Source organism: Ptychodera flava, chromosome 4 (assembly GCF_041260155.1).
Source record: "Ptychodera flava strain L36383 chromosome 4, AS_Pfla_20210202, whole genome shotgun sequence".
NCBI lineage: Eukaryota > Metazoa > Hemichordata > Enteropneusta > Ptychoderidae > Ptychodera > Ptychodera flava.
This window is the reverse complement of record NC_091931.1, coordinates 19151575-19177585: the sequence shown is the minus strand read 5'-3', so window position 1 is coordinate 19177585 and position 26011 is coordinate 19151575. Positions and strand designations below refer to the sequence as shown.

Below are 26011 nucleotides of genomic sequence, written 5' to 3'. Positions count from 1 at the left end.
GAGGAAGGATAAGTCAGAAATAAACAGGTGTAAACGATACACTGGTCAGCTTTTTACTTCTGACTTGTAGAATGATTGCATTGTTATGGCAGCATTTATTCAACCATACCGAGTTCAACGGGAGTGTGTTTCAGTACACCGTGATTCTTCGATTGGGAAAGAGGGTTGCACTTCTACGTGCAATACGAATTGGAAGTCGATGTTGATGTACTGGTATGGATTATGATGACTTCCGTCAGACATAGGCAACATTTATTTAACTCGCCACATTGCACCGTGAACAATACAGACCATGGACTTGTCCTCTGTTTAATGATGTTTGCTGTTGATATCTCAAGTGCATGTTCTAATAGCTCAGTGTTAATCCCCAAATCACCGTTTCTGGTACCGATGTCGTGATGTTGTTTCCGTCCTTCATTATGCCTATAGCACTTTGGACACGGCCTGTCTAAATAGGTAATTTAAACGACCAATCTCCCCGAGAGGCATTCCAATTTTCCAGCAGCATTCGCATAATTGTTCTGCGTTTAAATGGAGAGTATGGGGAGTCACTTATCGTGGAATTTCTTAATCTAAGCATCATCTTCATGCAGCCAGAAGTAATTTTTTCCCTGTTTTCATCAGTTAACTTCTTGGACTCGTGGGAAAGAATGCATCCTCCGTTGGGAACTCATATTAAAATGAACCAGTAGAGTTGAACTATTTTTCTGATGATCACCGGGATAACTCGTCGAAACTTCGAAGTGAAGAATAGTCATGGCTTGTACTCAAATACAGGTGCTTGTATACATACATACATACATACATACATACATACATACATACATACATACATACATACATACATACGTACATACGTACGTACGTGCGTGCGTGCGTGCGTATGTATGTATGTATGTATGTATGTATGTATGTATGTATGTATGTATGTATGTATGTATGTATGTATGTATGTATGTATGTATGTATGTATGTATGTATGTATGTACGTATGTATGTACGTATGCATGTATGTATGTATGTATGTATGTATGTATGTATGTATGTATGTATGTACGTACGTACGTACGTATGTATGTATGTATGTATGTATGTATGTATGTATGTATGTATGTATGTATGTATGTATTTATGTAAAAACACGTACGTATTATCAATAATATGAAAACCGTAATATGTTGCCATAATAATGTCGGCATTAAGCATTGGACTTCTTATACACCATAAATTCTTTCGATCTTGTATTATCACAGCAATGTAGGAATCAAAAGCTAGTAAATGATAAGAATACAGTTGCTCTCAATGTTGGATTTGGCGATCGGAGAAGTGATTTGATACATCGTTCCAGTCGATTCAAATTGCCTCATGAATGGGAGATAGTTCAACATAATGTTGAACATCAGCCCCCCTCCGAAAATCCTACATTATGCATTGCAGAAACTATGTCTCCACTTTGCACAGTCTCTACTTCAGTGGCACACCTTAGTCACGTGAACAGCACCATTGTGAATATTTTCAGACCTTAGATCTGCAAGTGTCCTTGACGAATCCCTTCAATGTACTATTAGTTACCTCCCCCCCCTCATCATGATGTCGTCACGTGCGTGGTCGCCAGTCACCCTGGAATAGGATGTACATCAGAATATATCATCAGCTTTGATTGAAGACCAGAACTACACCAGTCTTCATAGTTTCTCTTTGGCAATCACCTTTTATTCAAACAACTTTTTGTACAACTGGCTAGCAGACCAGCTGCTACCAGCCAAACAAGTTGAGGTATAAGAACTTGAACTTACAAAAAAACACAACGTTACGACACAAGAGCTGAATACGTTACTGTTACTTTTGGCGTCTATAAAGAAAAGTTTGATCTTAAAAATCACCAAGTACGTCCTGTGTCGTTATCCCCATGATGTCAGACAACGAGAATTATTTGGTAATAGTTTGAGACTGTGGTGTTGTTAAGCAAATAGAACTTCCCAATAACGAATGAAATATTCAACATACAAGCACGCTATATTATCACAGCGTTCAATAATTGTGTCATGGAATTCTGATTTTATATTTCATGCCCTGCTTAATATCACACACTATATATGTCTTCTTTCATAAAAACACTTTTAAAAATATATTTTCAATATTCACATTATGAAATATTTCGGTCGTCACGACTATGGTAAAACAATAATTCACGAAAATTTTTTATCTTGAATCCCGATAATGCTTTAGTTTCCCGTCCTCTGTGCTATACAGCTGGCATTTATTCGAGAGAGATTTAGAGAATTTGGTGTCTTGTACGAGAGTCCTTAAATGTACGTACGTAGGCCATTCTTGAATTTCTTTATACTGTAGTGAGTGGCTTTCTGCACACAACTTTTTCCTCTCATTATATGAAATATACCGTATTGATTCTTCTATCGTTGAAGCGTCTCATGCATAATCAGATGAAACACGTTTTAAACGGAAGTTCTTCTCTTAATGAATTCGTCTGTTAGTTAGTAGGGTAAACGAAATCGTAATATGTTTATGATATTGAGTTTTGTTTTCATCATTTAATCGGAAAATCTTTTCAGTTTCGTTAAGGTAAAAACAATATGGAAGTAGTGTCGTTCGTCCTTCATCAAATTGGTTTTGGCAACTAATTCACTGATTCGTACAACCCTTGTGACGCATATAACTACGGTCCCCTTACACAAATATCAAGCCCAGGAAGCTCTATATGGTACCTATGTTTTGCCGTTTTTTAAGAAATGGTGTCTCCTTGAAAAGTAACACTAAATAAACCATTTCAGAGAAAGCGTGCTGTCAGCATGGTGATCAGCATCGCGATGATTGACATCGAGGGATGGCGTAACAGTGTTGGTTGTATTTGGTCAGAGTTCCCCGTGGTTTGGCTGAAAGCGTCAGGTTTCTCTGTAAGGCGGTGGCATTGTAGATGATTTGGAGTACGTATCTGAAAAAAAAATCAATTTGACAGTTAACCACTGGTTGTATATCCGCCAGACACTTATTTTAACTCTGTACCTAACAGGCATCCTGCCCCATACATGGTGGTAGAGTAATATCTGGGTAGCAAATGTCCATGGCGAACCGCCCCAACACTAAATAAACGCATCGGAATATGGAGAGGAAAAAATCACACAAACGGAAAGATAATCTGACTGATGATAACGTTATGGCAGACAGATAGACCAAACGTCTGTACGCTTGTTGAGAGTTAGGGACACGGACAGAGGAGAGAAGTCAAACAGACAAGAAAGACACTGAACAACAAGTAGATATAGATGGATCATTGATAAGACTGCAGTGAGATGGATCAGACATACAGATAGACATGTATGTACGTACATATATATATATACATACATACATACGTACATACGTACGTACATTCATAAATACAGACATACACACGAATATGTACGTACATACATACATACATACATACTACATACATACATACATACATACATACATGCATGCATGCATGCATGCATACATGCATGCATACATACATACATACATACATACATACATACATACATACATACATACATACATACATACATACATACATACATACATACATACATACATACATACATACATACATACATACCATACATACATACATACATACATACATACGAGAGAGAGAACATGGGCGACAAGACACAAAGCTACCAAGGAAAGCATAAGGGTGATAAGGGACTGGTCAGTTTCTTCGGCTGGGGGGGGGGGCGGTGGTATTATTTTTGCCGACTTCAAAAAGTGGCTGACCCCCGGACTTTCGAAAACAGGGTGATCCCCGTGCGACAAAGGTAAAACAAAAGGCGGAACATAAATTGAATAATTCAGTGTATGTATATATATATATATATATATATTATATATATATATATATATATATATATATATATATATATATATATATATATACATTTCCATCTTGACAGTCAACAATTTTTAACCCTGATGAAGTGGGATTAAGCCCACGAAACGTCGGACAATAAAATTAGTTTGTAGTGAAGAACACTGTGTCCTAGAGTTGGTGCTGCTTGACCTATCCTGTCAATATATATATATATATATATATATATATATATATATATATATATATATATATATATATATAATTTTGGGGGTATATTTTAAGTTGTCATGTCAGTTGTGAGATAGAAACTTAAAAGTGAATACAGTATTTTGAATGAGCTGTGAATGTACTCTCGTTTCATGCATAACCAGATGTCCAGCAGAGAAAAATGTGATTGTGAAATATGAGTGCATGTTGCTTTCTAATACTGAATTCTCATGGAGGAAACAGAAAAGTTTCAGGAACTTGTCGTGCTTTTTCATATGATCTGCAGATTTCATAATGATTTGTACATTTTGCAAAACTGACTTTCAATTTACAGACATCAAGATATTTCTGACATATATCTCTGATATATTAATTTACTGCGCCCGAAGGGCGCGCCGAAAAAATTTAAAGATACATACATATATATATAATATATATATATATATATATATATATATATATATATATATATATATATATATATATATATGTGTGTGTGTGTGTGTGTGTGTGTGTGTGTGTGTGTGTGTGTGTGTGTCTGATATATTAAAGTTTTGCACTAGGACGGGGCTCTGAAAAATATTTCTTATTATTATTTAAGTTACGAAAAATGCAACTGAATGATTAAATTTGTGACTGGCACAATGCATTTTACGCAAGTATGAGCCGTGTCGAAATTCAAAAACACACTGACTTGGAATCCATCCCCCCCCCCCCCCGAAGAAGAAGTTGACCAGTCCCTAAACCAAATTTTACAAATTTCCACAAAAACGCTGATCACAGACACAAACACACAGAGCAGTGCAGTGTAACGCAGACCTCTGACACTTGCGCAGTGTCTTTAAAGTCTTTACAGAACACAATAGTAATATATGCTTATCCCACATACTTAGCTTATACTAATGGACGTGTGAGTAAGAAAAACCAACCTGGTTGTTGGCCGCATCTACTACAAGTAAAATTGTTTATGGTTAAGGTATTATTATGGCCATTCACGACGTATCCTCCGTAGACATTTTGAGTTCTTATTTGCAGGCTCCCTGTCAAACTTGCTCCGGCTACTTGTCCATATGTATCGGTACTGCGATGCCTTTCCTTGCCGTTGGACGTGTTTCTCCCATGCCGACCACATCCTCCTTTTCCTAGAATAAAAAAAAACAGTGAATGCAATTGGATGTATGCAAACTTATTGTAAACCCTGCAAATTCCATCCGTTTTCAATTTTCACAAAATTATCTAATGGCAGATATTTTAAACATAATTAAATTTGCTAGTTTATTTTATTATGGTTTATTTGATCGAGAAATGGGGAATGGAGAAGTAGCGGCGTCACGAATCACTGAGCATAACTATAAAATGTGTAGCATCTTTAGCATAATGGATAAAAATCAATGTATTGAAACGATGTGTTTGTGATTGTATACAGGAGATGTTTGGAGAGAGTCACACAGAATCAGTCTGGTCCCCTGCCCCATTTCTAACGCTGGCTGCGCTGCTCATGAAAGCAGCGCAGCCAGCGGAAGAAATGGGGCAGGGGACCAGTCTAACCACGGTCCCTCCACAAAACGGTCAAGAAACGCTTTTGTTCAAAGGTGCTAATCACCTACACAGTTGCAACAGTCCGCGTTGCGGTGGACGGAGGAAGCGAATGACGTCATAGGCATGTAAGCGTCTTGTTTCAGCGGCGTCTTGTGATACGGTCCCGCTCTGGTATCCTATGATATTCAGTCAATCAATCTACTTCATTTTCATCTTTCTGCACTATTTCGCATGTATTTGAAGACTTTTGTGTCTACGTGAGAAGATGAGTAAAACAGTTTCTTAAAGATCTAGGTCACTATCGAGAAATCTTGGATAGTATTTTACGGCTGAGTTCAGCCATGAGGTGATCTTGACCGACGCCATGCATTTCGGAAACACTGTGAATTTTACTCTCCCGTTTGTTTTTTCACCTTTCATCAAAAAAGTAAGTCATGCACCTCCTAACAAGGCAAAGACTTCGAAAAAATAGGGAATCGTGTTGTGTTCTTATTTTGAAACCTAATTCGACAAGAAAGCTCATCTTTTTTGCCGCGTTTGTATTTTCAACTGAAGACAAAATGGCGTCATTTGGGATCGACGAGTCGTATCTGCATTACATAGGAAAATCCTGAAATGTCCTCCTTAACTCCCTTTTGATATCGATTTAACATGATAATTCCTCAGTTCCAAACTTTGAGAGTTCGATTTGAAATTTTAATCGTTCTCAACAAAATTCAATACACAAAATCAAGGAACTCTTACGATGACCTTGTTTTTGCAAAGTGCTCCCATCGGCCGTGCGTCGACCCATTGAGAGTTGGTTATTATGGTTATATGTAGTGCAATGTTTTTTCCCCTTTTTTTCTCCTTTATCGATCGTTCAGAGGTGTCAAGTAGCGTCCCTATCGGAATCTGTTCTTTCCTATAAACGCATGTTACTGCCGAACCCAATGTTTTGATTTGTCGACCTTTCGAAGTCTCAGACCGCCAAATTTATGGAACCTAGAAACCCTATCAAGTGTCGATATGTTTTGATGACACAACCTCCCCATGCCTGGGCGCCCAACTCTCTGTCATGGATTTTCATCTTCCAAAATGAAGTTCCAATCAACATGGGAGTTGTCAAAATTGACGAAATCGTCTCCGAACTTGTACATAATGTCCCTCACGCTGCGTCACTCCACGTGATCTCTCTCGGAAGACGCATAGATGTAAATACTCTCTGATCTTTTAGACGCATGCGCATACAATAATCAGAATGCATTTTGGGAGAATTAAGTTTCTGCTTACGATAATTTTATGCACGTAACTGTTAACACCTTCCGCCACGCGCATGATAATCAGGGATTATCCCCATCAGTAAAATCAACAGACAGCCCAATCGAAACCCGGACTATAACAAAAGAAAGTAGTGGCGTTTCTTGACCGTTTTGTGGAGGGACCGTGGTCTAACACAGAATGTAAAAAAAACCGCAACACGCGTCCAGAAGCTATAACAAATATATCACTGGTTTTCTATCGAATGCTGTTGCTTTAGTTGTAAGTTTTGGTTTCAGATATTGCAGTCATATGTTCTAGTAAATCATCAAGAGTTTAAAATTAGTGTGGCTACTTTACCTGGTGGAGTGTTCTCTGAACACGCCAAAAGCTTGTCTACGAGACTGTTTACCATCGCAGGCAGATCACCTTCACCACTTTTTAAAATTTGTAAAATAATTCGGCAAGTCGCCTGTAATATCTCCTTTCTGTTTTTCTCGGTCGACGCCAATTCATAAAGAAGCTCGATGACGCATGCCCTCTCGGCGTGATCCCCTTGTTCCAGAATTGGAAGAAGCGCAGAGAGAATGTTCGTGTCAGTCAACGTCAAATTAGATTCTCCATTCCGAGCCACCTTGCAGAGTCCTGAGATGATGTCAATGACGGTTAAGTTCGGTTCTCCCGATCGGACGTGATGGCTGGACTCAAAGGCGCCCTTCAGACGGACAATGATGTGCTCAGCTAGCTTTTCCGGGATGTCCGGTGATGCGTCTTGGTAAACGTATGCCAAGGTGAACAGGGACAACATGGCCATGTCTAGATCTGTACATTCCATAAACCAGCGCAGTCGATTGGCAGCTCGAAGATCGCGGAAACTGCTCTCGTTTCCAGCGACTCGAGAACAGCTGAGTAAGAGCCATAGGACCGAGGTGCAACGAGGCTACGAAGGCAAAATAAAAATACTGTTATAATTGAACCAACCAACCAACCAGCCATCAGCCAACGAACAACGAGTCAAATAACTTTGTAACAGACTGAATGACCGACCCACTTAATGAGACATTTCATTCCATCCGACAACCCGACCAAACTGCACTTGTTTGTGCGTCAAATATTCATCAATGTGCTTACATGGTACAGCATCGAAATACTCTATGTATCTATAGCAATGACAATGAAAGAATCTGCTTCCTTACCTTATTTGGATTTTGAGCAGTTGTGTACTCCTCAGCGTCTTTCAGTAAGTCGCTGAGAAGCCCAGCTCGTCCAAACTGCAAGCACAACTCGGGGCTCAGAGTAGCATATTCGCTGCACGTACAGCAGAGAATACCAATCGCTAACACCTCTGCATTTGAAGGACTCTGCTTCTTCATCAGCGCTGTAAGAATGTTTGCAAGTACTGTACCGCCACCAAGCATCGCAAGTGTTTCCGCAAGAGACGCTCGACTTTTGTAATCTCCTGCGCTGATAATGGATTTGTACAAGGTTTCAGTGACCTTTTTTGCCGCTGTGATTTTATTGCTGGTGGCTCTCAACTCTCCTAGCAGTAATGCCATTGACGACTTGTTGCCATCAATACCCCATGCCCCGAACTCTTCATACAGCCCTGCATTCCTTAAGTCAATACTCGTAATGTTCCGCCGACTACTGGCTGATGTGATGTGTCTAAGACGCACAGTGACACCCGTAGCCATTATTTCTGATCACTCATGTGTGGATATATTCTGAAAAGATTTGTAGATATAACAGTCAGGAGTTAAAGAACCAGTGAAAAAACACCCAATGAGAGTCAACGAACTTTTTTGAAAATTGTTTTCTCAATTTTCCTGTGAAATGTGAAAAACATTATTTTGTGAGATATTAAAGTGTACACAAAACAAATATTCAGCAATCCATCGAGTTGCAGCAAAGCCTTTAAAGTGGGATTTGTTGTTCAGTAGAGAGATCATCAACTCAACATAACTCCTGGCAAGCGTCAGCGGTGAGAAAACTAGTGATAATGGCAACGTTCTCCCATTTTGCTCATAATTGGCGTAGGTACACGGGTCACGGTGTGTGGCTTGTGAACAGCTAGATTATTTGACTCCAAACTGATCATATTTCCTGAGCTGTATCAGATGTGAATGCGATTAGATAGGGCATGTGTGACCATCGCCAGCTTTGTCATAATGTAAACAAATCTGAAGATGAGTATGTCAAGAAGACCGGGGGGCTCATCTTAAAATGCTCAGACGGTCAAGGACATTTTACGCCATGACCAAGCAATATGTCACAGGAGATACCATGTCGCAAATTTTCATTTGAACAAACCTGAATGAGCTTAATATGTGGGAACCTGTAGACTGTTTAAATTCAACTGGAAGGAGAATAAAACTGTTTGACTTAAACAGATGACAAAAAAATCAACATTGCTACTTTTGTCAACGCTGAAACAGACCTTGGTGAAACACTAATTGAATTATGCGAACAGAATTACATAGAAAATCTGACCACTTGCATTTTTGAGAATTTAGATATGTTGTATTATGGTGTCAGCTTATTTATAATTTGCATATTAAGAGCATTCAAACCTTGGCATATAAAACTTGAAGGACATTACCAAAGATTTTCTACATAATGTGATGATACGATGATATGGCAGCAGTGACAAAAATTAGCATCGCCATTTCATCTAATTTGCTAATTTTTAAACTTTCAACAATTTTTGAAGCTATACGCGAAAGATATTTCTTGTGACGTTGATTATAGCAAATTTCAGTGAAGTTCAAAACTCGTGGCTAACTGAATGTCAGACAAAAGTATCAATGTATAGACTATCCAAACACATACTTCAACACGTTGGCATTTTCAGCTAACATCTGGTCATTAAAAGCGACAGACATTTCTGTACACACACATTATATATATTATATATATATATATATATATATATATATATATATATATATATATATATATATATATATATATATATATATGCCCAAGTTCAGAAGTTGCCATAAAGCCATTATGGTGAATAACCGGGAGGGCACATGTATACATGTGTGTGTATATATATATATATATATATATATATATTATATATATATATATATATATATATATATATATAATATATATATTATAGATAAGTGGTCTGTGTTTGTGTGTCTGTGTCTGTGTGTCTGTGTCTGTGGAAGATGCGATATTATTGTAAGTCCACGTAACTGGATCAGAGTTCAAATGAATGCCATCGTTCTGTTGCACGGCTTGGTGTAATTAGGTCGGCGCAACGCAGTCTGTTTGCTTTAAGGGAGGGTCCTGACCTGGTAAACACCCTAGGCTCGCGGAGCTAGATGTGTGCCAGAAGCGCAGAAGCATAATAACACTGTTTTGTCGCTTAACAGCAACCGAAACTGCTGTGTCCTTACTTTGTGTGTCTTTCAAGACTCTGAAATAACTGAAATATTGTGAACTTCAGCCGACTATCACGCCAATAGTGTTGTGTTCGCGTAGCAACATATAGAGATCGCAAAAACACAAGTGGCTGTGAGAGCCAGCGACTTCCGCCTACCCACGAGCGAGATTTGGAAGCTGCATAATAGTAATCGCGTATTATCGATACCTGCAACGCTAGGAGTTGCCTAACCCAATGGGCTTATAAATCACCATGCGTTCAATTAACGCCTATACACAGTAGAGATATTTGAAGGCGTGAAAGGAGCATAAAAATATACAAACGAGAGAGTGAGCGCAAGATGAAGGCCATGGTAGTACATGTACAACGCCTCTTTCGTTTATAGATGTTTTCTCAACGAATTTTGCAAACTACCCGACTGGCTCAGAACACATGTTTTTAAGTGTATCGTCGATTGATCCAATCCCAAAATGTCTCACAATTCTTCCAATGTACAATGTACGTATGACGTAAGTTGCTTACCTTGTGTGGCATTGAACTATAAAGTGGCATTCACCCTCCACTACATTCTTATCACAAAATGTACAGAATGTGCAGTGGTTTCATTTCTACATAGCGAAAGAGCTGAACTGGTTCCAACACAGGAGAAGCTTTAACAACTAATTCAATGTCCATTCAAACATTAAATTCAGGACGCGTGTGCGAGTCTACCATGGATCTGTGGTATGTATATTATCTACCTTCCTCGCGAATAAACATTAGCATGGAGTTGTGTACTTATGTCATAACCAGTGCAACTGATCGGACAATATAAGTGCATGTATTCCTCAGTGCGTAAGGACGGGTTTTTGCTTACTATGATCATGGAGGTAACCCCATGCTAGTAGGAGCTCGCTGATGACCTTACAATTTTACTTCCTTGTTCACCTTCCATTGAAGCCGTGCTCATGAACGTAAATTTAAGGTCACCGTCACGACCATTTGACTTTCAATATCTGCCTTAAAGTCCCGACAGTGGATTCAAGCTTGGGGAAACTATAATGACCTCGTTGTTTGCCGGAATTCAAGCCTGCTACTTGTACATGTAGGTGTGTTTACAATACAATGACACACCACCACATAAGATCGTCACATGCCCACTCACATGCTCAAAGGACACTCTTACCTTTAAGTCTAGTCGTACATGTAGTATTTACTTTGCCGCGTCACAATTTCTGCATTGTGTATCCACTGGCACAATTCTCTTTAGTTATTCACCATGGCAAAGTTGGACATTTTGCCGTCATGAATGAGAAATCCAAGTGTTTCGGCGAGGGCGAACGACTATCTGCGGGACTGTATTACATGTCTGACGTCACGTTACCAGGGTACCTGGAGGGGATTTCCCAGTCTTGCCGCCAACTTGCAACTTGTTCAAATATGTTTTCGTTCCGTTCTTCAAAGTATGGTACGGTCAAAATCAGCCTTACACTACTTGCAAATAGCAATGGACAAACTTTATTGTACTTGTTTTGCCTTGTGTTAAGGATGTACGAGCGGTAAAACTGAGTAGTAATGTCATTTCTCTAAATTGTCAATATTTGGACTTTTCTTTGTAAGTATAATCAAAACGCGTGATAAAATATGGGGGTTAGGGTTAGCAATGTTTCGTACACTTCTTAGAAGCTGCTGTCTAGTCTGCATAGACTTTTTTATGTAAAGGTGGTTCATTAATGATATAACATGTAGTGATACAGGCACAAATTGGAGGCTAGTTCATACCGCCCTCTATCGGACACGTACATGCATACTCAACTTCACGTGTGTGGATCCCCATCCTGTCAAATAAGTTAAGCCTGCAGTGAAGGATGAAGCAGATCTGCATTTATGGCGTTACCATGGTTTTATAAATGATTCAGGAGTTCTATTTTAAAAGCCAGAAAATGAGGAATTTATGACCAAGTATATACAGTATTTTTGTCAGAGTTTAGTTTTTACCCTGTATTTGCCACCTCTGAGTATAACATGCACTCCTTTGACATTCCATATTCCATATAGGAATAGGACAAATTATATCTAGACACAAGTCGTCGACAAAGAGAAATAGTTATGTTTACGTGTAGTTTGCCTACTCTTTAGGTACCGTTCAGTTTTTACAGCCGGGGGGGGGGCCGGCAAAATCCAGGGGGGGGGTCATCATAATTTTGGAATCCGCAAAGGGGGGTCATCGCTTTTTCACTGGTAGGAAAGGGGGGGTCACCACATTTTCAAAACATAATACCAACAATAAAGTTCACTTTCTGCCATGGCCATCATCGACCCTATTTACCGGCGGCCGCCTTCGGCGGCCCACTACAATAAATATACATTATGTATTACCCATGACCCTCTTAACGGGCAGACGCCTTTGGCGGCCCACTCCAATTAGGTTTACTTCATGCAATGGCCATGACTGACCCTCTTTACCGGCGGGCCGCCTGCGGCGGCCCACTACAATAAATTGACTTTATGTAATACCCCACAGCAATCTTACCGTAAAATTCCCAATTGAAGCCGCGGCTTGTATTAGAAACATTTTTGAGGGACCCCTGGGATCACGCACTGAATAATGGTAATGGCCGCGCGCCTTCAGCGGCCCTGTCCAGTAAAGTCTACTTTATGCAATAGCCATGATCGACCCTCTTTACCGGCAGGCCACCTTTGGTGGCCCACTAGAATAAAGTTGACTTTACGTAATGGCCCATGACCCTCTTAACCGGAGGGCTGCCTTTGGCGAACCACTCCAATAAAGTTTACTTTATACAATGTCCATGGACATGAGTTGTCTATGGAAATGAAGTTAAAAATTGCCTTACAGTCGTCCTAATTAACAGACGTTTCAATGGATGTGGCTGAGAAGTTTGTGCACTGGCTCATCTTGCTACACAACAAGCGCGTACGGAGTTCAAATCCAAACCATGCGGGTAAATTTGACATATGGGTTTTGGTTATTTTTCAGGGGGGGGTCATCAATTTTTTTCGTCTGACAAAGGGGGGGTCATCTTTTTTTCACAAAAAATGCAGGGGGGGTCTATATTTTTTTGAACACCGGCGACAAGATTTTGCCGCCCCCCCCCAGGCCGTAAAAACTGAACGCTCCCTTATTGACTCGGGACAGTTGGAATATGCATCCTTAAAATTTGTAAATAGGTGTTAGCTAAAATGTACTATTGAAATACTGGCTGTACACGTGTACACGTGGAATGTTGACGTGGAAGTTTCGGGTACCTGGAAAATGTCCCGCGGAAAAGTACTTTCACCCTTTAACGACACCCGGAACGTGTTCATGAGTCACAGCTCAGATGACGACTACCACAATGGAGTGGTGATCTACAGATGATAGGCGTAATCAAGGGGAACCCCCTTGTTGACATATAAAGCATGACATCATTGCGTGTGACAAATATGCAGCAAACACGCCATGTCATGATCAGTGTGACTGTGCAATGATTTCTCGCTATTCGTGATTCAGAGTGGAATTTTTATTTTTACGACAAATACATGTCCTGATAGACACACTGCACGTGTATAGATGTTTACAATTCTTTTATTACTGCGCCACCGATGTTGGATCCAACTAGGAGTAAATGTGTCACCCGACTACAGTTTGTGCCTCAGCTTTTTTGAATTTGTTTGAATACTCGGGAAAGGCAGTACACTGTAGCAGCACACTAAACTCCAAGTACTTTGATACGTGAAAGAAAAGTCAGAGGTTCACAAGATGATACCGAGCTAACTTACAGAGGGCAGCCATGGCTCATGACAGTATATTGCCACCCACTCTGAAATTAAAGACTAGCAGTCATCGTATATGTTCTAGAGATTTTTTATTGATTATTTGGCAAGAAATTTTGACAGAACAAATAATAAAATAGCTGAAATCACCACAGGCAATGTTGTGTATTGACGTCAATACTAGTCACTGTGAATGGTGATAATAATTTAAAAAGAAATGCATATGAAATCGAAAAAAACAGGAAAAAGCAGGAAAACAAAATTAATGTATCAATCATCAAATAGCACTGTAAATATATATCAATGACAACGTTGTTTCATACAGTCCCCTAACTTGGTTTGTAGTTTTAATTTTGTCTGTTTCTGTCATGCTTCGAACATAGATCACATAGTATCTCTTTCTATGCCATAAAGATTCATAGTGTCTATCTGCAACAAACACGATTGGAACTAATTTGGGATATTGGATGGTGAAGTAATGTCCTTTAAATCGCAAAAGTAAGCTTATCCGCTTTTCTTTTTCTGTTATTGAGACATTCAGCTATAGGGCACCTAACATTTTTGAGAAATTTGAAAAATATGAAGATCCAATTATCCCAAATTAGTTCCAACCATGTTAACAGCAAAACTATGATTGACGACATACAAACATATACTAATACATAATACAAATATACACGCAGCGACAGTAATGTTAAATTATGTAAATGCATATAATCGCATCTTCTCGTGCGCGACAATTCTGATGCATGCGGCAGCTGTAGTTACCTCATGATGACAATCGCCACACGACGCTAAACCAAGTTTAGCGCTATGCTAATAATACTTTGCTCTGCTAATGTGATTTTAGGAAGTTTGAATATATTTAAAATAACCATATATATATATATATATATATATATATATATATATATATATATATATATATATATATATAACACAATTACTTCAAGTGCAAAGTAATAATATATGTTACGTAAGTTTCTTAAGTATCATGCATATATATAATAACACAAAATAATAAGTTACTTCAAGTACAAAGTAATAATATCAATTACTTAAGTTTCATGCATCCTGCAATCATCAGACAGGATTGCAGCATGCATGAAACTTAAGTAACAGATATTGTTACTTTGTACTTGAAGTAATTTGTGTTATTATTTAAAACGCTCTGCTTTAGCATCGAGCACCAAATCCCCCCTCTCTCTATGTAAAAAGTGTTTATATAATATGATAAGGTGACAAACTGACAGATTCTCCTCAACAAAGTGTAAATATAATGAAGTACAAAAATTTTAGCAAATCAGTAAAAGGCGAAACATATAAAATGACTGTAAATGTGTACTCGAAAAAAGCACATAAAATGAAAGATACGTATAATTACTTTGTATAATTACTGCAGTATATCATGTTAAGGCTGTATACGCCTTGTAAGTGAAAGACTTAAAGTTTTGCCCAAAATTTCCTCAACGAAACTTTGAACCATCTTCTTTTATTAAATCAATAATAACAATCGGGGGAGGGGCATCGTGCAAAGTTTGGTACTAGAGAAACAAATTTCCTAATATTTATCGATATTTCACATTCAAAATGGCCGCCATCCCTGTCAGTGTGTTAACTCGGTGGGGAAAATAATATTTCCGACTATGGAAAAATGAGACGATGAAGATTTTCCTTGCTCCAACAGCTTTAAAATGAGCCCCCACAAGCGGTAGACCGGAAAAGTATTGAACAAATTTGTGAGTTCGAATATCTCTACCAGAGGTGCAATCTACTTAAACGTCAATACATAGTTGGCTTACAAAATACTACTTATAAAATGAAATATTAATTATAATTATAAAAAGATTAAATATAAGCGTTAAAGTGAAACCATGATTTAAAATTTAAATACATTTTACTGACGAATTAAAAAAGTTCCACCATTATTAAGGAACGTTTTCAGCGAGACTATCAGATTACGGCGTGATATACCAATTTTGTTCTACGTAAGTATACTGACGACATTAAATGGTATGGAAAGCCATGACTGACTTTAGTGGTCTAATATCATGTTGCTGGGCATTTAATATGTTGTGCTGGACATTCAATATGTTGTGCTTGGCATTCAATATGTTGTTAACCCCAATCTAATACTGAAGGCTCACAGCAATAGCTTTACACCCAAATTACTCAATATTCTGGAACAAGAACTGCACTGATCTTACAGGGCGATAACCAGCGGTTGTTTTTGTTCAAATGTCAGGTTAAGAGCAAGTTTCCGTAATTTAAACCAGTTGTCTTGGCAACCTGAGAACACTTCCATTTACTTATATACTTTGGAATTCCGGGAAGGCCAAATGTACCGACATCTTATGCATTGTTTAAAGCTCCATTTATGTCGACGCTTGGAACCATGCCGTGGGAACAGAGAGTTACAGGAAACTTCACTTGTTTAACACACAAAAGAAACCAACTTGCCGAACACATGAACAACTCAAACAAACCACCGGCTGTCTCCCTATAATTTGAGTTTACTAAATTAGCTCAAGTCTGATACATCTAAAAAGATCTTTATGAATGCAACGTCATCTTTTACATACGCATGACGTGGACTATCCAACATCGGTAATGGCAAAAGAGGGGACATCCACTGGCAATATTCAAATCCTTCTGTGGTCTCTTAAAAGAGGTGGACGTAGGATCAGGTCTGAACGCATCGATGACGTGTTCTCTGTTGTTCTGGTCCAGCCACATGAAGGTGACCTTCTGTCTGAATGGCCAGCGAAGAAGAGCATCAAAGGATCCCTTCATGATAACAAAGAACAGTGACACGTGGTTACCCTTCCCCATACCATCTCCATTCAGGTAAACTCGAGCACACATTTTGTAACCATAACGACTTGTATAGAAACATGGAGAGTAGATGGATGTAGTTCGTCCGCTCATTGCATCGTTGCGTTTACGAGTGAAGTCGGAGATCTTCCAAACCAAGACTCCGTCATACGAAGACATTTCTAAAGCTTGAATTCTGATATCCTGTTCGGCCAAGGCGACATCTTTGGTAGCGATGATTCTGTCTTGAGCTTTTATTTTCCTTTCGAAACTTTCAATGATCTCTTTGTCTTTTGAGTGTTTCTTCTGCAATGACTGTACCATGTCTGTTATCTGTTCTAGCTGAGTATTGAGAACAGCGATAACGCCTTCACTGGTGGACACTTTGGTGCCGAGAATTACGAACGAATTTTTCAGTTCCCCTAGAAGATGTTCCAGTTTTTCTAATGTGCTCCTGTGTTCTTGGCATACACTTTTATTGTGATTGTTATTGTCATTCTTCAAGGTCACCACTTCCTTCACAAACTGCTCAAGCTTCTTCCTTTCATCCTCTATTTCAGAAATCTTATTTCCTTGATGTTCAACGGCCGATTTCAGTTGTCTTACATCTTTGGAATCGCTATCCATTGTTTTATCATTCCAAGAAATGGAATAATGTGTTTGCATCAACATGAGAAGATGGTTTCCCAAGGAACCTCGTCTATGGTCCGCCATTTTCTTCTTCGGCACCTTGTAAAAGTGAGGTCAGAGAAACATGCATGACTGTCTAGAGCACAGTGGAGGTCCGAGTGCGACTGACCTTAATACCCTGTCGAGTATCGTCCATGCGTTTAATGAAGATGTTGAACTATACTATATACATATGTGTTTATAATGGTTGTTTTCTTCGTCCATTAGAAAAGAACATATTTGAGCGAGAAAACAATTATTGCTCCTACGATTCTTTTAGCAAAGTTACAGTGATTGTGAGCGAAATTTTCTTCTCAATTCTACGAACAAGCGAACCCTTACTAGTTATATTGCTAGTAATGATTTGGAGTCTAGATTGTAACAAGGCACAATGGCATTACATAAGGGAGCTTTCAGTAATTACAGGGAGGGGGTGGGCCGGGGGAATTTCGCGCCACACCTGTACCGTAAAATGTGACTCTCCCCCTATTCTCCTGTCTAAGATGTGACCTCCCCCCTGTCCGACATTCTAAAACTTGACCCTCCCCCCAACCACTGCGGTATTCTCCCCAGGAATAACTGAAAGAGTATCAGCTAATTTACATAACAATTGGTTCAATTGTTATGTTAGGGACAAATTACAGAGGGGAAGGCTGGTGTTTTTTGAGGGACAGTCACAATTTATCACGCAAGAATTTTTGAAGAGATATGGTATTTTATACATTTGAGGGAGGGTCACCATATTTTGTGCAACTATAAGAAGGCAAGATGTGGCTGATTTAGTGCTTTATCCAAAAATATCAAATCATAATACATGGAGTCCATCAGGCAAATTATTGACAATTTTCCCCCACAAAACATGCTATATCTGTATATTATATATGTTTGATAATGTATTTAAATGTACTTTGCTTGAATTGGGAAGTAAAATGTGCATTTGTGTACAAGAAATTGATTTCTGAATTTCATCTAAAAAGTTGGTTCACTATCCATGGTGTCTATGATGAAACTATGAATAGTTTTTTCCAATTCAAAAATAGGTAAATCTGTGCATTTATGTATGCTTGATTATTTACATTATTGTTCTTGATTAGACTAAAGTGGTTACAAGTCCATGGTTGTGCAAGAAATTTGATTTTGGAATTTCACCAAAATGTCGATTCACTATGCTTGGGGGTCTATGATGAAAATAGGAATAATTTTTTTTCAGTACAAAATTAGATAAATCTGTGCATTTATGTATGCTGGATTATTTACATTATTGTTCTTGATTAGACTAGAGTGGTTACAAGTCCATGGTTGTGCAAGAAATTTGATTTTGGAATTTCACCGAAATGTCGATTCACTATGCATGGGGGTCTATGATGAAAATAGGAATAATTTTTTTCCAGTACAAAATTAGATAAATCTGTGCATTTATGAAAGCTGGATTATTTACACTATTGTTCTTGATTAGACTAGAGTGGTTACAAGTCCATGGTTGTGCAAGAATTTGATTTCGGAATTTCACCGAAATGTCAATTCACTATGCATGGGGGTCTATGATGAAAATAGGAATAATTTTTTTCCAGTACAAAATTAGATAAATCTGTGCATTTATGTATGCTGGATTATTTACATTATTGTTCTTGATTAGACTAGAGTGGTTACAAGTCCATGGTTGTGCAAGAAATTTGATTTTGGAATTTCACCGAAATGTCGATTCACTATGCATGGGGTCTATGATGAAAATAGGAATAATATTTTTCCAGTACAAAATTAGATAAATCTGTGCATGTATATGCGCTTGATTATTTATATTAATGTTTTTGATTAAACTAGAGTGGTTATAAGTCCATGGTTGTGCAAGAAATTTGATTTTGGAATTTCACTGAAAAGTTGATTTACTGTACATGGTAGTCTATGAGAGAACTATGCACAATTTTTTCCAATATAAAACTGACAATATTTTTGCATTTATGTACATTTGATAATTGATATACACTTTTCCACCTGTTGCATATGTTTTTGTCTCTTGTCTTTTATCAGTTTTAACTGTTCAAGGTGTTTAATGTAGGATACCACTGCATCTTCTTTGCTTGTGAAACTTGTGGATAATGTGTACGTATTTTGTTGGTGATTTCCTATTCAGGAAATATCACACGGACAATCAAAGTTTTGGCCATAAAATCAGCTTCTGTCAAAAGTGACCCTCCCCCAAGATAGGTTTATAAAAAGTGACCCTCCCCCTTGAACTGTTTTCTAAGAGTGACCCTCCCCCCCCCATTCCCCCGGCCCACGCCGCCTGTAATTACTGAAAGCTCCCTAACAAAATTCTTGGCATTTCCGCATGCTCCCAGTGGTTAATGACCCTAAATTATGCACAACAAAATGCTCTAAATGTAAAACAATTGCAGCACGGAAGTATTTATACGCAACGATCCCCCCCCCAAAAAAGAAAAAAAAATCAAAACAAAACCAAATCCCAAAACCCCAAAAACAAATTGGCCAAAGTAGAAGCAGTGATTCGAGAAACAATTGAATTCTTCTTCTTGGCCTTATATGATATTAAGTGTAAATATTATAACATCTTAAAATTGTAATTAACTGTAAGAGATATTAGACACTACAATATGATGCGTGAGCATGTCAAGGGCACTTACCATTGCAGTGCACCCAACTTCATGAAATTCACAGTGTTCTAATTTTCTTTCACAGTCGCCCTTATGAGGATCTACATGTTGATTTATCTACATATAGAAAGATAGAAAAGGCTTCATGATTAGCAAACTGATAGGGGTATACGAAGGATAAAAGGACCTTTGACCGCTTGAAAGCGTCTTCCGCCGCAATCTTTTCTAAGTTTTCAGTTTCCTTTTATTTCGAAATCAGGGAAAATTCAAAGCTTTGGTAATATCGCTTGGCAAACCAGCCGAATGAAACGTCACATCATACCTGTTGTCGGGGTATTTTTCTTTCACAGAATTGACATTTTACTGGATATCTGGGACACTGACTGAAGTGAATCTGCAAAGAAAAGTATTGGTTGTAATTATACTCATTAGAATTCGTACTTTAAATTCCAGAGTCACACGTTGTAGAGTATAGAACATAATTGCTAATTCACACTTAGTTTTGATCTATCTTAACTTTATTCCGAAGAGCGACGAAGTGCGTAATAATGCATGTACTTGTGAAAGAATGAGTTTCTTTCTGAGTAGCGGTGTGTGCACCAGGCAGCAATGCAGGATGACGAATACAGACGAACCCTTCAAGTTGTTACGATATTTGCAGCACAGCCCGATTAAAATCAGATGTAGAGACATATCCGTCTGTTTACGTTATGATGTTTTGGTCTGGTTTTTTTGCGGTCTTGAGGTAAAGACCGTGGAAATAAAAACCACAACACAATAGCATAAAACACAAATGTATCTCTACATCGGGATTTAATCAGATTGATTGCAACACATGCGTAACAAATCGCCTTACCTCCTGCTCCGCGTGAGTGATTTCCTCTATATAGTGGGGACAAGCCAACACTCGCATTGGACATTGCATCTCAAGATGCTCGGCTAGATTTTCCCGCAGGAATTTGTCGTTGCAGCCCCTTTTGATGCAAGATATCATTTCAAAGGGACAAATTCTAACGTGCTACAGGCGATAAAAAAATTTAATCTCATGTTAAAAATCCTTGCTTTTCAACGATATCATTACTTTAGGAAATATGATTTTCACATCATCAGATTCGTTAATCATTCGAAGAAAAAAGAGTAAAAAAGTAAAGTTTAAGTTGTCATGTGTGTCATGGAAGTAAATGTTAATTAACTCACTTTGGCAAGTGCGCAAAACACTGGACAATTTTGAATGATACTTACATTTTCATAGTCCCTGAAGAATCCAGTCCATCCACATCCTTTGTTCAGACATCGAACTCTCTGTTCGTTGAGTTCTCGTCGAATTGCTCTGTCGTTGTACATCTGCAGAATAGAATGCGTGAAAAATCCTCAACGTAAGATCCCATTGTTTATCAAGAGTAATATACAGCCTCTTCATGGCTAGTTTAAGTGTAAATATCTCCACTGTTAATATTGTTGAGAAAGTCAAAGCCCTCACTTGAATCCTGTTTTCCGCAACTACAAAGCATACTGATCACAAATCGAACGGTCTGCGCGCCGTTGAAGTACAAATTACTTCTGTACACTCTTTACGGATTAGAGAAAAAGTTCGTTTGTGATATTATCAAATAATACCTGCAAATACTCATTCTTTCTTTTCTTGAATGTCTTTAACATACGAACAATATTGCAAAGCATGTTGTCATTACCTCATCAAAGCTGATCAGAGAATCCAGTAACCTTCTTCTTTACAAGCGATACAGACGTTGCTGGAACCTTCCCTAGATGGTGAAATATGAGAATCATTAACTGCCTTCTTAAAAGACGTTAGGACCATAGTTTTCTCTTAAAGCATTCACTCCAAGCATGCTGGTTTTATTTACACCTACCTCTCGAATAGAAGTTTATTTGATAACTTGGAAATTCCTAGTTTTATCGGTTCCCAGGTTAAAGAATATTAATTAGCTCACGCATAAAATATGTATGACCACCAAAAGTGATAGCCTCCTCCTGATTTTACATTTATATGTAATTGAAATTTTTCATGTACACTCTTCCTGTTAATATTCCACACCCTAAATTTATGTCCCACCCGCTCATCCATTTTAGGTTTGCTGATGTAATTTTTGATGAGTCATCACAGTCAACATTTGAGTATTAAACTACAGGAAAAAAATAGAGGCCTCAAATGTCCAATTAGTGAACGGTTCCATATCGGAGGAATATTTAGAGGTTATTACCCAATATCGCCTGTTCCTGTGTCGTATCAGCATGAGTGTCATTTGTGCTGCGTCAGACACGAGACGAAGTCGAGTGTCTGACGCAGCACAAATGACACGAATGCTGATACGACACAAGGAACAGGCGATATTGGGTAATAACCGATTTATCATATACCCATGCCTATAATTTTAGGGAATTTTCATTAATAGAACGAAAAACCTTAAATTTTGAGGCTTTACTTTATTACGCCTTGCGCATAAGTATCAGAATGTTTATGTGAACAGGCTTCATTCATAAAGTATTCGACGAAGATGTCAACAATCACGCGCGACATCGCTGCAAGTCGTCCATATCTCAATGAAACCCAATAAGAAAGACACCGGGATACAAAACTCGTCATACAGCAGGAATATTTTAAGGTGCAATATGCTATTACAACTGTACCCGATCAAAAACTGCTCAGCTTTTAAATCTATCCTGATTTCGATCGTCGTACGGCGCGGAGAGGTCGCCATTTTGTTAGTTTACCCTTAGAGTTGCCATGTCAACAGTCGTCGCACGTGCGCGACATCGCTGTCACGCCACGCGCTCACTAACTGTTCGGTGGAGACCGTGCACAGTGCCGGCGCCGTGCGAACGGCAGAATGTTTGCTAGAACTTGACCAAAATAATACCATGGGAAAAACTTCAAGACTCAACGTGATATTCCCGTATTTTGCAACCAGAAATACTAGTGTTCCTCGAAGCCCTTCAAGTTTTTACGTCGGCGACATCGCTTCGCAGGCGGGGAGCGGCAGCCATTTTGTTGTTTACGTTGTTTACCAACAAACTGCTGATGTAGTTCGGGAAAGCTCTAAAACTGATGACGTTCATCGTGCATATCTCGACGTTTACCGTGAAATATCACGGCTGATATTTTACGGCGAACGTCACTAGGATGTAGCAATATGGGCATGGGTATATGATAATCACACATATAAGGACCACAACTGGCCGGGGTTTTGTAATCATCAAATTTAGTGTTCACGGTCTGAACGCAATGAAAACCCATGTTACAATATAGCCATTTATGCGTGGGCACAAAGACACATACATTTAGCAAAGACAAAACAGATTCAGATAACAACTTTCATATGAAATAGTTCATAAAACTATACTCATACACTGTTACGGTAACAACGAGTTTATGTATTTATCTGTCCACGAATATAACTCAAAACTTACATATCTTCAAAGCACTTCCTGCAGTACCTGTGCCCGCAGGAGGTCTGGACGGGTTTACACAAGACGTCATAACATTTATGGCATAAGAACTTTTCACTCGGTGAATTTACCGATAAGATTTTCGGACAGCCTGCCATGAGTAATATTACTTCTTCAAATCGAAATGACCGTATAATATACGACATCAGAGTTTTTATTCAGTCAGTAATGCAGGGTCAGCAAAATACAAGTCTACGTTGGTTCTTCGTAATACAGTCTCTAATCATATTATCATTTTAATTTGCGATTTATTGTCTTTTTTATCAAAATATGTTTTATGGTTCTTATGATACATGTTTATATATCTTAAAAAACAGAAAATTCTTTGTCCACGGTTACAGTGACGTCAAAAATTAAATAGCAAAAGAACCACTGTTAGCATGTGTAAACATGTCAGGGTAACAGTGACCCGGACAGTGACCCAGTATAGCTGTACATTACTCTACACTGTAGACTTGGTTCAAGTCTGTGAGTTGTGAATGTTGTAGTGGGTGAACGCGATGATTTGCGTCGAGCTGTGTCCATGTGAAAAGCGTGAGTGGGGTGAACGCAATGAGCATGGCGAGCGCTATACAGGGGTTTCTCCCGGAATCCCGGCAGAAACTAACTCACTACTGCGCAGACTCAAAGGTAACGCGTTCAATCGCTAGTAAAATCTGGCCTGGCCTGCCGAATTCCAAATAGTGTTGTATGAAAGAGGAGAAACACTAGAGAAACTATTACAAATGACTTATTTTTTAAAAAAATCACCGACCTGAACTAAGTCTATCTACACTGCTAAACGTACTGCTAATGCCCTGATTGCCTTGTCTTTCATATTTTTGAAAACTAGTTTATTTATTTTCTTTTCGGTTGGGGATTGTCGCCGAGCTACAGGATGTTGGTAGTTGAGGAAGAACAGCTGTTCGTGGCGGCAAGAGGTATTTTTGTTACATCCATGGTGGCGATGAGTTTCCAAAAAGTCAACAGTTACGGTGAATGATCTTTTAATTTTATTCACAGCACTCACCACCACGAATAGCCGCGCTTCTAAGTTTCTAATCTTGGCCAAGAAACCAAACCGACCCTTACATCGATCTTCCAATGTTCCGATTTTATCTTCCGATGCTGTTAAAATGTCGGCGTTGTCAGTCGTTCAGGTCATTGAAGTAAGGTTAAGCTTGTCATGCGTTAGGCAATCTGATACCAGTACTCAGAGTTTTTGTCAAGCGATCAATTGTTTCTGGTGCAAGTTCAGTGTGGACCAAAAACCCAAGGCATTTGAGATAATGAAATTGCGACCTCACTTTGGAATATGAAGTTTCACCGGGAGTTTGGAAACAGCATTTTTTTGTAAGCCCGCCGTTGATGGTATTTGTTGATCTGGTAGGGAGCAACTTGTGTGTACATTTTCCCATGAACGCAAAATTTGAATACAAGGCTGGGGCATTCTATAGTCAACTTGTTATATTCAATTTTAAAAGTATTTCGGTATTTTTAATTTGAAAGGCTGGAATAAGTCACTATGGACTGAATGAGTTTGATAATCAATTTACTGATAAAACTGATTAGTTGTTTTGAAAGTTTTATGAAAAGCGACGACTCATCAAGAGCCTCTGAGCTTTGAGTATGCCTAGCAATGATGAGTCAGCAGTCCCATGACCAACTTCGACCGCCGTGACTTAATCTTTCAATCACACGTTGAGTTGCGTATTTAATCCCGAGTCATTATGAGATTTTCATATTCAGTATTGAAAAGCAAAAGTAAATACTTGGCACGTTAAAAGAGTTGGACTTTTCCAGAATTTTCAAGTTTATGAGAGTGTCCAAAATAACAACGCAAACGTATTAAGTTAAATAAACCAAACAAAGGCAACAACGCATTATAATTCCATCATATCTGCCATCGTTTCAATATTTTCACTCATCCACTTGATGTTAGCCAATATATATCCGTCTTAACAGATAAGCACAGACTTGTAATAAGCTTGCATATGTAATCGCGCCTGCAGAAATGAATGATAGCTTTCACTTTACACCAGATTCTTGGTTGTCTGAAAAAAGAAAAGTCTTTCTTTCGACCACGCTGTGCAACCCTATGTAATTATTGCCAAGTGCTTATACGTACGATAACAGAGAAAACGTCTGTTTTTTCTCTTACTAAACAAAAATACACAATCAGAATCCATTGCCTCTGTATATCAATAAATTATTTCGCGGGTGTACACAGAAAGCGTGCATTGTACATACACCATAACCACTTACGCAATTCTAAAAAGGGAAAAAAACACAGCAACTTTCAACGCATTCATTATTTTTTGTTCAATAAGAAAGATTTTTCCTTATTTTCCTCCCTGGGCACTCGACGCAAATGTGTACTTTTTTTCTGTTGGATCTGTCAGCTGCATTCGACACCATTGACCATGACATACTGATTTCCCACTACCTCATCATACCTCA

The 26011-nt window shown here is 38.5% G+C and overlaps 1 protein-coding gene, 1 long non-coding RNA gene and 1 pseudogene across 3 annotated transcripts; all 3 read right to left on the bottom strand.

Annotated features, from left to right (window-relative positions):
* Nucleotides 1-1688: 1688 nt before the first annotated feature.
* LOC139131110 (uncharacterized) lies at nt 1689-11617 on the bottom strand. 2 transcript variants are annotated; one of them, XM_070697056.1, is made up of 5 exons: nt 11422-11617; nt 8056-8583; nt 7220-7799; nt 5011-5223; nt 1689-2953 (listed from the first exon to the last, which is right to left on the bottom strand). In XM_070697056.1, the coding sequence occupies exons 2-5, from the start codon at nt 8551-8553 to the stop codon at nt 2904-2906; spliced, it is 1341 nt and encodes a 446-aa protein (XP_070553157.1). In that variant the 5' UTR covers nt 8554-8583; nt 11422-11617; the 3' UTR covers nt 1689-2903. The 2 variants fall into 2 exon arrangements, with proteins under 2 accessions (XP_070553157.1, XP_070553158.1); XM_070697057.1 differs by having other exon boundaries at nt 11453-11617.
* Nucleotides 11618-15172: 3555 nt separating this feature from the next.
* On the bottom strand, nt 15173-21116 carry LOC139131109 (TNF receptor-associated factor 2-like; annotated as a pseudogene).
* A 230-nt stretch (nt 21117-21346) lies between these two features.
* Nucleotides 21347-23648, bottom strand: LOC139131108 (uncharacterized). The gene is made up of 3 exons (XR_011552051.1): nt 23534-23648; nt 21796-21867; nt 21347-21448 (listed from the first exon to the last, which is right to left on the bottom strand). It is a non-coding gene; the product is annotated as an uncharacterized lncRNA (long non-coding RNA).
* Between the last annotated feature and the right edge of the window lie 2363 nt (nt 23649-26011).

Excerpts from the sequence above, each read along its gene's own strand:
- LOC139131110 (XM_070697056.1), bottom strand. The coding sequence starts at position 8,553 with ATGGCTACGGGTGTCACTGTGCGTCTTAGACACATCACATCAGCCAGT. Across the intron at positions 7,800-8,055 it reads CTGCTCAAAATCCAAATAAG|CCTCGTTGCACCTCGGTCCT; the intron begins GTAAGGAAGCAG and ends TTGCCTTCGTAG. Across the intron at positions 5,224-7,219 it reads TTCAGAGAACACTCCACCAG|GAAAAGGAGGATGTGGTCGG; the intron begins GTAAAGTAGCCA and ends TTTTTATTCTAG.